General features: G+C 39.2%; 1 protein-coding gene across 24 annotated transcripts in view; it reads right to left on the bottom strand.

Moving 5' to 3' along the window:
• The window catches only part of KCNMA1 (potassium calcium-activated channel subfamily M alpha 1), a 741,810-nt gene that overhangs the window by 22,183 nt on the left and 703,354 nt on the right, over positions 1-16,273 (bottom strand). For all 24 annotated transcript variants that reach the window (XM_060286605.1, XM_060286606.1, XM_060286602.1 and 21 more), the window contains one exon: positions 15,121-15,251. In XM_060286605.1, the coding sequence (XP_060142588.1) occupies positions 15,121-15,251 (131 nt within the window). The remainder of the gene's footprint in view (positions 1-15,120; positions 15,252-16,273) is intronic.

Raw genomic sequence — 16,273 nt, 5'->3', positions numbered from 1 at the left:
GTACACTGAAAAACAGACCTCTCCTTGCTCCGATGTACAGAGAGAAAGAAAGAGCCAATATAAATATTTTTAAAAAGGGAGCGACAGCATTTAAGATATAAAGGAAAAGCATTCTTTTGGTTGGTTAAATAGTTACTGGAAGACGTAAAAAAAATTTAGGAAGCATTTGTTTTAGAATCAAAATCAATTTAAAAAAAATATAGAGTATCGGGCTTCCCTGGTGGCACAATGGTTGAGAGTCCGCCTGCCGATGCTGGGGACACGGGTTTGTGCCCCGGTCTGGGAAGATCCCACATGCCGCGGAGCAGCTGGGCCCGTGAGCCATGGCCGCTGAGCCTGCGCGTCCGGAGCCTGTGCTCCGCAACGGGAGAGGCCACAACAGTGAGAGTCCCGTGTACGCAAAAAAAAATAAAATAGTGTATATATATATATATATATATATATAGAGAGAGAGAGAGAGAGAGAGAGAGAGAGAGAGAGAGAGAGTATCTATAACAAGTAAAAGATCAGATGGTAAGAAAGCTGACTTCATACAACTTATTCAATTATTTTTAAATGTAAGATATTGAAATTAAAATGAATGTAATAAAAAAATGGTTAAAAAGAATCCAACGTTTTTTCATGATAAACACACTCAACAAACTAGTAGTGAAAGGGAATTTCCTCAACCTGATTACGGGCATATATTAAAAACCCACAGCTAACATCAGACTTATTGGTGAAAGGCTGGATGCTTTCTTTTTAGATCAGGAACAAGACCAGGAAGCCAACTCTCACTGCTTCTATTCAACATAGCACTAGAGGTCTTAGCCAGGGCTAGAAAAAAATAAAGTTATCCATATCAAAAAGGAAGATGTAAAACTATCTCTATCCACAGAAGACATGATCTTGTAAATAGAAAATTCTAAAGAACACTAAAATGATATTATAGGTAACAAATGAGTTCAGCAAGGTTGCAGGATACAAAAAACAATACACAAAAATCATTTGTGTATCTACATACTTGCAATGAACAATATAAGAATGAAATTAAGACAATTAAATTAAAACAATTCTCATTATAATAGTTTCACAAAGAACAGAATATTTAGGAATAAATTTAGGAGGTTCAAGATTGGTACACTGGAAACTACAAAATATTGTTGAAATAAATTAAAGAAAATCTAAATAAATGAAAAGATATCTCAACTTCATGGACTGGAAGACTTAGCATTCTTAAGATGGCAATACTCCCCCAAACAATCTACAGATTCAATGCAGTTGCTATCAAAACCCCAAAGACCATTTTTACAGAAATGGAAAAACTGATTTTAAAATTCATGTGAAATTGCAAGCACCCCCCAAATAACCAAACCATCCTGAAAAGGAAAAACAAAGTTGGAGGACTCACACTTCCTGATTTTAAAATATACCACAAAGCTACTATAATCAAGAGAGTATGTTATTGCCATAAGGATAGACATGGACTATTGGAATCAAATTGAGAGTCCAGAAATAAACTCATACACTGTGTATCAACTGATTTTCAACAAAGGTGCCAAGACCATTCTACAGAGAAAGAATATAGTCTCTTAAACAAATGTTGCTACCACAACTGGGTATCCACATTCAGAAGAATAAATTTGGACCCCTACCTCACATCATATGCAAAAATTAATTCCAAATGGATCAAAGACCTAAATATAAAAGGTTAAACTATAAAACTTAGAAGAAAACATAAAGGTAAATAATTATGAACTTTGATTTGAAAACTGATTCTTAAATATGACACCCAAAGCATAGGCAAGGAAAGAAAAAATATATGTAAATTAAACTTCATCAAAATTGAGAATTGTTTGTGCACAAAGTACACTAACCAGAAAGTGAAAAGAAACCCTACACAGTGAGAGAAAATATTTGCAAACCGTATATCCCATAAGGGTCTAGTATCTAAATATATATTAAAAAATCTTGCAATACAAGAACATAAAGAAAAGTGACTCAAATTTAAAAATGGACAGAATATTTGAATAAACATTTCTCTGAAAAAGATATACAAATGTTAAACAAACAAATGAAAAGATGCTTAACATCACTAGTCATCAGGGAAATACAAATCAAAACCTCAATAAGATACCTCTTCACACCCACTAGGATGGCCAAAATAAAAAAGAAAGATCATAACAAGAGTTGGTGAAGATGTGGAGAAATTAGAACCCTAACACAATGCTGGTGGGAATATAAAATGATACAGCCACTTAGGGAAACAGTTTGGCAGTTCCTCATATGGTTAAACAAGTTACCATAAAACCCAGTAATTCTGCCCCTATGTATATACCCAAGAGAAATGAAAATTATGTCCATATGAAAATTTGTACATGGGTGTTTATAGCAGCATTATTCATAATAGCTAAAAGGTAGAAACAATCCAAATGTCCATCACCTAATGAATGCACAAACAAAATGTGTTATATCCATGCATGATCATTAGGCCATAAAAAGGTATGGAGTACTAATACATGCTCCAACATGGATGAACCTTCCAAACATTAGGCTAAGTAAAAGAAGCCACTCACAAAAGACTACATATTACATGATTCCACTTATCTAAAATGTCCAGAAGAGGCAAATCTATAAAGATAGTAGGTAGATTAATGTTGCTTAGGGCTGGGGGGAAGGAGACAGAGGGGTAGTGGGGATAGCTAAAGGACATGGAGTTTCTTTTTGAGCCAATGAAAATGTTCTAAAATCTACTGTGGTGATGGCTGTACGTATCTGCGATTATAGTAGAAATCATTGACTTGTACACTTTAAGTGGGTGAATTGCATGATGTTAATGATAGCTCAATAAAGGTGTTTTTAAAAAAGAGTTAAAAGGTAACTAAACTTGTAATGGCCAGATTTTTATCCGTTAAGAAGCAGTAATTAAAAATACTGCACTGGAGACGCAAGAGGAAAGACATATGGGAACATATGTTTATGTATGACTGATTCACTTTGTTATAAAGCAGAAACTAACACACCATTGTAAAGCAATTATACCCCAATAAAGATGTTAAAAAAAAAATACTGTATTGTACACTGAAAAATGTGTTAAATGGGTAGATCTCATATTAAGTGTTCCTATCACAATAAAAAAATCGATAAGGTGTAGAACTGAAAATCACACATACACACACAAAAAAATGTGGAATTAAAACTAAGAAAATCACCTGAACAACTACATAGAGAAATGGGTAGCGATTTCCTTCCTTCCTTTCCCTTTCTTCCTTTCCTTTTTTTTTTTTTTCTTAATGAGAATGCTGGTTGAGGAAAGACAACAGAGGTCAAATTGATAAATAGCAAGTGTTCACAAATGAAAGTTGTAAACAAAATTCAAACAGGTAAAAATGAGCAAGCAAGCAAGGAAACAAATGAATACAACCTGCCTGAGCTGAAGAATGAACTGAGGATGAGGATGAAGATGGTTCACCGAGTGAATGCAGCCAACACCTAGATCTGTACTAGATGAACATTTGAATTTAAAATAGTAAAGGAAAAACGTGACCTAACACAATGCTGTTAGGAAAAAAAAAATGTACAAGATCAGGTTAGCCGCAGACTAATCTAGGAAAGAGCTATATCAACTGAGTTTTGAAAGGACACATTTATTCCAAGAATTCTACACATAGCTACACTGTTGATCATCTGTGAAATCAATACAAATATTTTTTTTCTCTAGGTACCTAAGCATTTATGGATTTACTTCATTTAAAAAATACTCGGAAACAAAATCATCTTCCTTCAAGACCTTTTTAAACTTTTAAAAATTAAAATATGAGCAAATTTTGTTTAAAAATACTGGTGAAGGGGCCTCCCTGGTGGCACAGTGGTTGAGAGTCTGCCTGCCGATGCAGGGGACACGGGTTCATGCCCCAGTCCGGGAAGATCCCACATGCCGCGGAGCGACTGGGCCCGTGAGCCATGGCCGCTGAGCCTGCGCATCCGGAGCCTGTGCTCCACAACGGGAGAGGCTACAACAGCGAGAGGCCCGCGTACAGCAAAAAAAAAAAAAAAAAAAAAAAAAAAACTGGTGAAATATATTAAAACATGGAATTTAATAAAGGATATATTACTACAAAACTGAAGGCAAATGTCAAAAGTAATTCTTGAAAGAAAAAATATGACATAAAATTATCTATTAATACAGTAATATTAAATTATTTTTAAAAGTCAGAAAAATGAAGTAGGAGAAAGAAGATGAAAGTTAAGACATGTAAATTCCCTGATCTTATAGAGGGAGGAATCAAGAGCTACTACATTTTTCTAGATAATAATACTAAGAAAATATAGTTTCAAGTATATTTATAGAGTGTCTGGTAACCACTAACTAGAGTTAAAAATAGAATGTATAATTTTCACATCACTAGAGAAAAGAAGCATACAAAATATAGACCATGTACACAAAGACAGATAATTAAAGACACAATTACAGAATCATAAAGCATAATGCAAAATTTTAGCATTGTAGGTTATATAACTAAACATAAATGAGCTAAATGATTTGATAAAAGGGCAAAGATTCTCAAACTTGTTCAAAAACCAAAATCAAACTCTGGTGTCTCAGAGGTAAAGAGGAAAAAACAAAACAAAACAGGCAAAGAAAAATATATTTAAAGGGAAAAATTTTAAATATTACATTAAGCGACTTAACTCTATGTTCATAATTAAAGTTTACAATAAATATATAACATATTTATGGAGAAAATATTATAACTGAAATATAGACAGCAAAACGAATTAGCCATTATAGCAAATTAAACATGGACTGAGAGTCATATGTAAAATTGATATGTGAAATATCATCGTGTTTCTTGTTTTCACAGCTCAAAGAGACCAAAATATAAGGAAATGAAGGATGTAATAAGGGTATTTATTAGATTTGTGTTAAACTTCGTACCATTTTAGATAGCATCCAAACAATAATTACAAAGTATGATCGATGGCCCAAAGTATAAAATCTCAATATATATAATAAAGTATAAGCTGTATGGTCTATATTTAAAAAATAGAGTAGTAGGTACAAAAGTAAATATCCTAACACTTCCAAGTTTTTTTTTTTAAAGTATCCTAAATAACTGTGGGTCAAGATGGAAATCAAACTGAGAATACAGAGTATTAAAAATTAAAGATTATTTGAAAATGACATATAAAAATGTCATGGATTGAGGCCAAAGCTACAGAGACAAATTCAGAGCCTTAAGTGCTTTTATTATTAAATATGAAAGAATTTCAGCAAATAATTCTAAGTATTAAAAGAATTTTTTGTTGTTCTTTTTTTATCTTAGAAAAACAGAAGGATGAAATAAAAAAGCATCAATTAATGAAATAGCAAGAGGATATTTAGTGAGTTTAGTGAGCTGATATGTTTTTAAACTTGATAAAATTATGCTAAATTTCCTCTGGAAACAGTTTATGAAATTGTCCTCTGAGGTATTATAATATTAAAGATTTTATAACTAAACGTTGTAGGCAATATTAAAAATTAGAAGATCAACCAGAATGAATTGAAAATCAGGGCCTTGGGCCAAATCCCAACTGCCACCTGTTTTTTTTTTTTTTAAATAAAGTTTTACTGAGACCCAGACATGCCCATTTGTTTACTAAAATGCTTTACTAAAATGCTTTCAGCTTTTGTGCTAAAATGGCAGAATTGAGTAGTTTCAACAGAGTGTGTACGGCTCTCAAAAGCCTAAAATATTCACCATCTGGCCCTTTACAAAAAAGTTTCCTGTTTCATTTCTTAATATGATAAGGAAAGCATAATGCACCATGGAGAAGGGATGTTTACTCAGCAAATGATTTAGAAGAAATTGGTTATCTGGAAAAAAGTTTTTTTCAACAATATGGTAATGATTAAATAAATAATGATACACGTATGTGACTTACATTGTACAGATATTAATATTATGCTTTCAGAGCATGTTATGTTACATGACATAACATTAAAATATTCAAAAAGCAGGATCCAAAAAACACTATGATCTAAAACTCATGTTAAAAGTGCAGACCCCCACAGATATAGTTAGTTATGTAAAAATATTTAGTATTATATAAATACTTAGTATTATTATATTATAGTTATGTAAAAATATTATTTAGTACCCCCAAATTTTACATGGTGATTAATTCCTGGTAATAGAATTCTAACTGATTTTCATCTTTTCCTATAATTTTATTTATTTTATATATTTTCTACTATGAAAATATATTTATTCTAAATTTCTAAAAAAGGCAGTAAATGGAATTTATACAACTCAGTAGCAAAAAACCCCCCAAAATTTGATTAAAAAATGGGCAAAGGAACTGAATAGACATTTTTCCAAAGAAGATATTCGAATGGCCAACAGGTACCTTAAAACAGGGGTCCGCATCCCCCGGGCCGTGTACCAATACCCCTCTGCAGCCTGTCAGGAACCAAGTCACACAGCAGGAGGTGAGTGGCGGGCGGGCGAGCGAGCGAAGCTTCATCTGCCGCTCCCCATTGCTCACATTACCGCCAGAACCATCCCCTCTACCCCACCCACCCGCCCCCATCTGTGGAAAAACTGTCCTCCACGAAACCGGTCTCTGGTGCCAAAAAGGTTGGAGACTACTGCCTTAAAAGATGCTCAACATCACTAATCATCAGGGAAATGCAAATCAAAACCACAGTGAGGGGCCTCCCTGGTGGCGCAGTGGTTGGGAGTCCGCCTGCCGATGCAGGGGACGCGGGTTCGTGCCCTGGTCCGGGAAGATCCCACATGCCGCGGAGCGGCTGGGCCCGTGAGCCATGGCCGCTGAGCCTGCGCTTCCGGAGCCTGTGCTCCGCAGCAGGAGAGGCCACAGCAGTGAGAGGCCCGCGCACCGCAAAAAAAACAAAAACACAGTGAGATATCATCTCACACTGTTAGAATGACTATTGTCAAAAAGACAAGAAATAACAAGTGTTGGTGAGGATGTGGAGAAAAGGAAACCTCTGTATACTGCTAATGGGAATGTAAACTGATACAGCCACTATGCAAAACAGTATGGTGGTGCCTCGAAAAATTACAAACATAGATAGCTACCATATGATCCAGCAATTCCACTTCTGGATATATATCCAAAGGAAATGAAGTAACTATCTCAAAGTGATAGATATCTTTTGTACCCCACGTTCACTGTGGCATTATTTACAATAGCCAAGACACGGAAACAACCTAAGTATCCAGTGAGAGATGAACGGATAAAGAAAAGGTGGTATATATACAGTGGAATAATATTTAGCCATAAAAAGAAGGAAATCTTTCCATATGCAACAACACAGATGAATCCTGAGAGCATTAAGCTAAGTGAAACAAGTCGGAGAAATACAAAGATTGTATACTCTCACTTATATGTGAAATCTAAATAAAGTGGATCTTACAGAAACAGAGAACAGATTGGTTGTTGCCAGAGGCAGGAGGTACAGGTTGGGGAAATGAGTGAAGGTGGTCATAGGATATAAACTGCAGTTATATAATTAATAAATTCTGGGAACATAACGTACTACAACATAGCGCCCGCACTTAACAATACCATATTGAATATCTGAAAACTGCTTAAGAGTAGACTTTTAAAGTTCTCAGCAACAATGACAGCAAAAAATTGCTGGTGAGGTGATGGATTAATGAACGTTACTGTTGTAACCATTTCACAATGTATACATATAACATTGCACATCTTAAACTTACATAATGTTATAAATCAATTATATCTCAATAAAGTTGGGAGGGGAGAAGGAGGTAAATGCTATAAAATAGTTAAAGGCAAAAAACATAGCCACAAACAACCTGATGAAAATATAGCTGAATATTTAACCAATCTCAGGACACCTGATGAGTCGTCTTGTTCAGCAAGCACTTTTTAGGCATAAAAACTATAGAAGAATTCACAAAATATGCATTTACATGGTTATACACACAAATTAAAATTATGTGTACTTCAGAACTACCATAAACACAATTAAAGGGCCCCCTAAGGAAAATGATAATCAGTGCCTGCTGAAGTGCAAGAGATGGCATTTACACACCAGTGATGGTAGTGCAACTGGTACAATTGTTTCTGGGGGATAATCTGGCAATGTCTACCAAGAGCTTTAAATATGTTCCCATGTATTAAAAGCCTGGTAAGTTTACCTCAAGATAATAAGTTGCTTCTTGCTCAAAGATTTACGTACAGTAATACTTATCGCAGGGTTAATTATTGTTATAATAAAAAAATTAAAAACGGAAATGCCCCACAATAGATAATGTTTAAATAGATTCTGGAACAACCATATGTCTGAGTCTCAGGAAGTCCTATGGAGGTCTTGCAGTGATACCCAAGAATATGACATGATTAAACACTCTGAGAAAAATAACTTTGAAAAGAAACAAAACCAAGATATAAAACTGGGTGATTCCATATTTATCTACCCATCTGGAAGGAAATATACCAAAATACTAACCATGCTGATCTTTGGGTGTTGGGAATATGGTTTGTTTAAATTTTCTTCTTTATATATATCTGAGCTTTCAAAATTTTCCAACTGAACATGAATACACTGTCTAAGGAAAACACAGTCAATGGTTCTTAAACAAAGAACACTCTAAGTTCTGCTCTGCAACGGTAAGTCAGGAAGGTCATCACGAAAGGCTGTTGTTTCGTCAAATCTTTAGGATTTGACCTTCACATGTTTCCCCTTCTGCGTTGAAATCAGTTACACTGAAACAGCATAATCTTTTCGATCAATCAGTCGCTGACATTTATTGAGCACCTACTAATCCCTGGATCTTGGTTTGGACTGAAATTGTACGCCACTCCAAGAGTGTGTCACTTTCAAAATTGCCCATCAAGGGGTATAATTTCAGGGTGGGTCAGAGCATTTTACAGGTCCCTGAAAAATTCTGGAACCACTCATGACACTGAACACAATTCTCTGCCCCCTGAGCTGGGACTATATCCCAGATCTCTCTCCTTTCTCTTTTTTCATGCAGGCATCAAGGAGCAGTGCTTTGGGCCACAGTACCTGCTGTGGCCGAGAATAATGATGTCTGTTAGCAGAGCACTCTTGCCCCCATTTTGATGCCCCAATATTCAGCTGCAGGGAAGTACTTTGAGCACTGCATATGGGTATGCTCCGAGCATGTTTCAAGGTCTCTTTGTGATCTGAGCAACTCAGTGGAAAGACAATGCTTCTCCTGAAAAAGGATGTCCAGTCAGCCATTTTGGAAGGCACACATTTCATTATGGGGCCAGGGTACCACTCACAGAGTACAGAGCAGTCTGCAATTAAATATCACATCTAGCGCTTTCTGCCTAGGAAGTGACTGTTTCAGCATCATGGGGGCAAACCAGGTGCTAGGACTTCAAATGCCAATCATCAAAGACTATTCCTGTGCAGGATGTAGCAGCTAGAATAAACCTCTCTACAACTCACCTGACCCAGAAGGCACAATTCTTTTCTGGGTTAACGGAAACACTAGATTGAAGAAACACAGAACTCTGTAATACGTAGGTGTGATCCTTTGCCTCCTACGCTTTTGCACTGCTGGTCTTTTCTGTGCCCTACCATAGCCCATGTTCACTATGCCTGTGCTAGAAGCCTTGTGAAGGAGTCTCACATAGAACCTCCAACCCTGGCAGGACTAGTCTTCAGGGATGCTTTGGCTAGAGGCCTTTGCAATGGCTGTTCCTGTGTCACATGTTTGTTGGGGAACAGAGTTCTCCAGGGTCCTGCTCAGTGCCTGGGATCCAGAGACCTGTGTAGTCTAAGGAATATGGGAGTCCCTCTTCCCAGCGCTAAGGTCAGGGTTCCACATCTGGTCGGGGCAGCCTATCATCTAAGTATGGCAACATGGCACCTCGGGATCTATGTGTAGACTTCAGAATTCAGCTGCTGTAGTCTAAAATCTCTGCTTCGCCTTTCAATAGCTATGACAATAGGAAAGTTGCCCAACTTTTCTAGGTCTTGGATTTCGCATCCATATAACAGGGATTAAAACAAACAAAACAAAACAAAACCCAGATTACAGGATAGTGTTAAATGAGATCGTTTGTGTAATTCTAATGCACAACAAATACTCAATAAAGGACTGTTTATAGAAAGAACAACCAGCTAACAGTGCAACCAATTTAGAAAATCCCTTTCTCCCTGTGCCTCTGCGTTCTCAGCTCTAATATCAGAGAGCTGGCCCAGATCACGTGTGTGACCCCTGAGCCTCTGAACTTCGGAGATCCTCAGATTCTGTAAGTAGACAGAATATCAGACATTGAGGAAACCCAGAAATGCTGGGGAAAGGACCAGCAGATTACACCAGGGAAATCTGAGGCCGCAGCGCCACCTAGCCTGCTCCACGGAGGCCCCTCTGCACCTGGGTCTCCAACACGCTGGAGCATCTTCCTCTTTTTATTTTTTTGAAGTATAATTACCAGAGCTTATGTTTCACAGTTAATGCTGTCAAGCCTTTTAAACTAATTGGTCTTTTATAGAAAATTTAACTGAAAATTAACACATCTTTTAATAACATTGCCTTAACTTTAATGGCACTTTGCCTTTCGTTTATAATTGCTCTAAAATTGTCATTTTCCATGTCATAGCTGCCATTTTTTATATTTGCTAGTTTTCATGGTGTAGATTTTTAGTTTTAGTATTTTTCTTTCATGAGAGATGAGAACTATTTGATTTTCTTTTCCATCCTGGGCCTGCCTGGCCTGATGTGACAGCAGGGGCATATTCTGAGTCCATTTGCCATGCTGACAGCGGTGCTAGCTCATCTGTTGCACGGTGGACGGTGGACTGTCTGTCTCCTTGTGAGCTAGACTGCCTAAATGGTGGCTCTTGAGTGGAGTGTAAGGAGTAGAGCTACAGAAGAAGAATTTGTTTAGGTAACTGATGTCACATGGCACTGGGCTGCCTGAGAACTCAGCCCTCTCAGTAACGTACCTCAAGGGTTCAGCCCTTCATGCAAGTACAGTTAAGAGAGTACATCATGTGATTCATCTTCCAGATGGTCCTATTCTAAAGTCTTACCAACATAAGTTCGGTTATTTCTGGAAGAGAGGCCAGCTCTCTGCCTTGGAAAGCTAGTTACCCTCACCCCCAGCTGCTCTCTTCTGATTTTCAGTGTCAGCTTCCAAGTTACCTTCTAAGACAGTTTTACTCTGACAACTGTGGCTAAAATAGGTCTCCACACCCATTCAAACTATGTCCTGCTCTTCAAATTAGTTATCCTTATCTGACATTATTCAGGTACCCACTGTTACTGTCACTTACCTAGTGACTGCCCACTAGAATGACAGTTCAAACCACACGAGGGCAGGGTCTTTATCTTTCTTCTTCACTGCTGGATGCCCAGCATGAATAATAGTGCCTGGTATCTAGTAAGTGCCCAATAATGTATTGATTAATAACAGTACATGCATATAGAGCTTGCCATGTGCTAAGCGCTGCACTCATTACTCATTCAATCATCTCAACAGTCCTATGAGGTAGGTACTACTATTATTCCCATTTTAAAGATGAGAAAACTAAGGCAAAAAGAGGTTAAGGTTATACAACCAGTAAGTGGCAGTGCTGGGATCCACAGGCAAGCAGTCTGGCTCTTGAGTCCCTAATTTTTTCTTTCTAGGGAGGGTCCGGGTAGAACTCAAACTGGGGTGAGGGTAGGGGAAAGTGGGTGCTGTGTGGAAAAGAAATCTAAATACTCATGAGCCAGTTTTACCAAGAGGCTTCCTTTCATCTTTCTCATGTGTGTATGAGCATCAAGCTGGATGGTTCTGAAAAATACATTTCTTGTGTCCTTCTTCTTAGAGGCATATACCCATAAGCATAATTATTCCCACTCATCATGTGTTTCTGCTGTTGATTTGCAGGGAAAAGCCAGGAGGCCATGTCTGTAACATCCCTAGCTGTTCTAGGAATGCATGTGATGAATCAAAACATTCTTCTTCTTCACAAATGAAGCGGTGAGCAGCAGGAGTTGAATTATGAAGGACAATATTCAGAGAGTGTTTAGACACATGATTCAATGGCAATTTGGGGAGGAGCGCTAGAAAAAGGAGATCATAGGCATCTAAAGAGATGTGCGTGTGGATGTAGTGATATTGCTTGTAAGCGAATGCCTGAGATGGAAGCTTACCTCCAGCTCCCGCTGTTTGGAGTCTCACTTTCTCAATCTATATTCCTGCCAACCCTTTTAGTTCCTTCTACTTACTGCCTTGGTACGAGATAATCTCCTATTTTTTTTCCCATAAATTAGGGTTGGGGTGAAATGCCAAGAAATCACAAGTAATCAGAAGGTCTAGATCCAATTGGGTCTGTTGAACCAGATCCAATTTGAGACCTCACTGTGGGACTTGCTTATCCTAGACAATGAAAACAAGGCCTGGAATAAGTGGATAGGCATTTTGAGTAATGATTTGAGAAGTCACAACAGTGGATCAGTTAAATAGGTCTTGCTTCAACACTTAGAGCAGGTTTATTCACATTATTGTCCAAAATAATACTGTCTGCAGTAATAGTAATGAAGCGCTTTGTACAGTGCTGGACCCTCAATAAATTACGCTGCTGCCGATCATGACAATGATGGTTACTAGATTCCTGACACCGCTTTTTCCCAGGCTGGAATTGAGAAGTGCTGCTTTGCTAGCAGACTACTGTATTCATACACGCCTTAGCCACCTTCTCCCAAACATTTTAGTTTGCATTTCAAAGGAGATTAGAGACAGATTTTTTAAAAAATGTCAAACCAATCTACTTTGATTTCTCAGCTGAGTTTCTCTCTACAGTGATGCTTTAGAGAGAATGGTGCGACTCAAATCTAGATGTGCCACTCACTCCCACCCCGTGGCCACAGTGTGCCCCCTTGACTGTGTAGAGGTGAAGCGCTTTGGTGCTTAAAAACAGTTGTATCCCTTGGAACCAGGGCTGGCTTCATGGGTGTGTGGCCTGCGTTGCCACCGAGGGCCCACGCTCAGAAGAGGCCCTCATTTGGTTCAATGCTCTGCTGTCACCCTTTTGAAATTCTTAGTAACTTATGAAAAAGTAGGCTTTCAAATTATGTAGCTGGTCCCACCTGGAATATATGGCGTGTCTGATCTGTGGAAACAATTTTGTAAGTGTGGATCTTTAAAAATTTGGATCGAGTATTTTACAGTTCTGAAAAAACATCGACTATAAACTGTTTCATCATCTTTTAGTGAGAACAGTCTTCTGAAATCTGTCTGATTAGGATCAGAAATAAAATGAATCTTCTGAGGAGATGAATTACAGAAATCTGTTTGAAAGTGGACTTGGAGACTGCGAGGACTATTACAGAGAATACAGCACTGTAATAAGCACATCCTGTTGCCTCCATCATGCCCTCTGGCCTGCTTAGGGAGTTTGCCCAAAGGAAGCCCAACATCACTGGCAGGTAGAAAGGTGAGGCTCAGTACCCTCAGACCATCAGAAAGGTCGTGAGCCCTGGGAAAGCAGGATGGCCTTCAGTAAGGACTGCTTTCTCTCCTTCTTGGTTTGGCAAGCAGTGGGATGGCATGAAGCCCAGTCAACCTTAATTCAGATGAATGTTGTTTCATATTTATTTTTAAATCTATAATTCTGATTTTTCACTAAGATATGCTTGTAGTTGGACCACATTCAGGAATATAGAATAACCTAAATTAGTCTTAAAAAGCTTTATGCTTTTTCTTTCCTCAAATAGAGGTCCTTCTGGGATTAGCTTTAATGAATAGATGAGAATAATGCATAATTAGCATATCAGTTGTTTAACACATGCAGGAGAATAGCCTTCTTTTTCTTTTTCTTTTTTTTTTTTGAGAATAGCCTTCTTAAGCATTTGAAGAAATATATGTGTATAAAAACTCTCTGGGCTATGTTTATGGTTTTAATGGATTCAGTAAAACTCTTTTTTTGTGGTTTCTCCAAAGGTCAGTTTTTATCCAGCCTATGTCTGTATTTATAAAAAGAGTGAAGTTGAGAATTCCCCCCAAAAAAGACTTTTCTATACAATAAATAAAGCCACTCAGTGGGAATACTTCATAATCTCCATTCTGGTCTGCTTTGCCTTTTGCAGCTCGAGATGGCTTCTTTGAGACGGGACCTACTTTTTAGTTGTCATTTGATTTTGGTCTCACAAGTGAAAACACAAATGCCTTGATTGTTCGACGCATATCAAGTTATAAAAGAAACTGAAGATGCTTTGGATCCCTGGCAGCCCACCCTCCTCTCTCTGCCACCATTCTGCGCCTTCACTGGGGCAGAGAACAGGCCAGGCCTTGCCTCACACCCACGCCTCTCCCAGGACTGAGTCTCAGTGACTGGCAGTGACCTAGGAGACACCTTTGACGCTTTGTCCTCTTCCGCCTTTGCTCATATTCAATCTATTCCCAAGTCCTCTCGATTTTACTGACAAACACCACTCAAACCCATCCACCTTCCTCCAGCCCCGAGGGCTCTACCCTACTCCACGCTACGAGAGCCCCTTACTCAGACTTACCCGCTGCCATCTTGCCTCCTGAGCCATCCTCCACACAGCTGCCCAGGCAAACCCCTCAAAACATAAACCTGATCACATCACTTGCCAACTTAAAACCCTTCAACGCCTCCTCACTGCTCTTAAGAGAAAGACCAGAAACACGAAAATGGGTTTCGAGGTCCTGTGGGTCCAACTCTGCCTTGTCCTCCCCTTCCCCTCTCTCACTGAGGTCCAGCGACGCAGGCTTTCTTTGCCTTCTTTGAGCCTGTCAGGTACCCCACCAGGCCTTTACCTTTGCTGTCCTTCTTTGGGGGATTCTCTTCCCCATAAAATCTCCCATCTTTATTGCTCAGACTTTGAGCAACATAAAATATATATTCTTTCTTTGGAGAAATCCTTCTCTGATCCCGAGACCACATCAAGTGCTTACCGGTATTTACTCATAGCCTTCCTTGCACTTTCAAGAATTTATAATCAGACGGTTACCTGTGTGCTAATTTAAATAACATCAGTATCCCCTTCCAGATGGCAAGCTCGGTGTGGTTCGGCTCTCCAGGGTAGTTCAAGCTCCAGCCCATGCCCCTCATGCATTGGAGGCTGGAGGCGCTCTGTCCCTGGGTGCCCGTGTCCCCCACCTACTCACCGCACTCATGAGTGAATCCAGGACGCTGACGGCAAACGCTGTCCCACATGCAAACGGCTGCGTGAGGTACAGCTCTGTGTCGGGGTCATCGTCATCGTCTTGGTCCAAAAACTGAACATTAGTATCGTTCACTAGGAAAAGCATAAAGTAAGAATTAGATCAAAAGACCACATGCGGGCAGCAGAGTCAGAGAAAGAGCAGGCTACTGGTTTAGAAACACTGAAGTCACTGAAAAGGAAAGAAAAGCATGGGAGAAGCTGTTGATGGAGCTCAGGGTGGGGGTCGGTGGGACTCAATGGACTGCTCCGAGGTGCTTGTTCAAGGTTCCCAGGCCTGGAGAGCAGTGACGTCACGCAGACGTGCTCCACTACAGGCTGGTGGAGCTGGTGGACAGTGCTGGTCAATTCTTTGGTATAGTTTTAGATCGTGACGAAAAACACTCTGAAGCGTTTTTTTGGTAGCTAAGTCCTTTGAGAGATGGACGTATTTCAAGGACGAGGAGCCATGAGTAGCCATGCTGGGTGGGAAGTTTAGCCACAAGGGAAAGAAAGCAATTTATTGAGAGTGAAGAGCAACAGATTGGGAGCATAGCAAAGGCAAAATAGCAAGGAATCCACCCTCCGGCACCACCCACAGCCTGCCCGGGGCGGGGGAATGGGTCTGGGTAGTGCCTGGTGTCTGGCCCTTAATCCAGGCCCAAACCCACCAAGTCCTGTTCAATACAAAGGATGAACCCCTGGCTGTCTCCGGCTGCTAGCTGACAAAGATTTGCTCTGCATTCCGAGGTGCTTGGGGATGCCCACGTTCTCCCTTTCCCCTCCTAAACAGCTCAATCTTTTATGTGCTTCAGCTCAAGCAGACGCAGCATTTGATGTTGTATTTCATTTCCATCTGAGGATTCCTCAAGGACTCCTCTGGCACGCACGTGCAGACTGATTGGTTGTGTCACCGAGATGTCTTTAACTTATTAAAAATTAAATGACAAATTAATTTCCATTCCCATCTTGGCATCAGAAATTATCAGTTTTGCAGAGCAAGTAATGGCGGGGAAAGTGTGTGGTGGGGGAGGAGATGAGCGCTTGTGATTTCTGGAATAATTATGGTGCTTTTAGGAAAAGAATAGATGAGGTTTCCTTTTTCTGATTCCTTTCTA

Source organism: Globicephala melas, chromosome 16, assembly GCF_963455315.2.
Source record: "Globicephala melas chromosome 16, mGloMel1.2, whole genome shotgun sequence".
NCBI classification, from domain to species: domain Eukaryota; kingdom Metazoa; phylum Chordata; class Mammalia; order Artiodactyla; family Delphinidae; genus Globicephala; species Globicephala melas.
The sequence above is the reverse complement of the archived record's forward strand: the minus strand, read 5'-3'. Positions and strand labels throughout refer to the sequence as shown.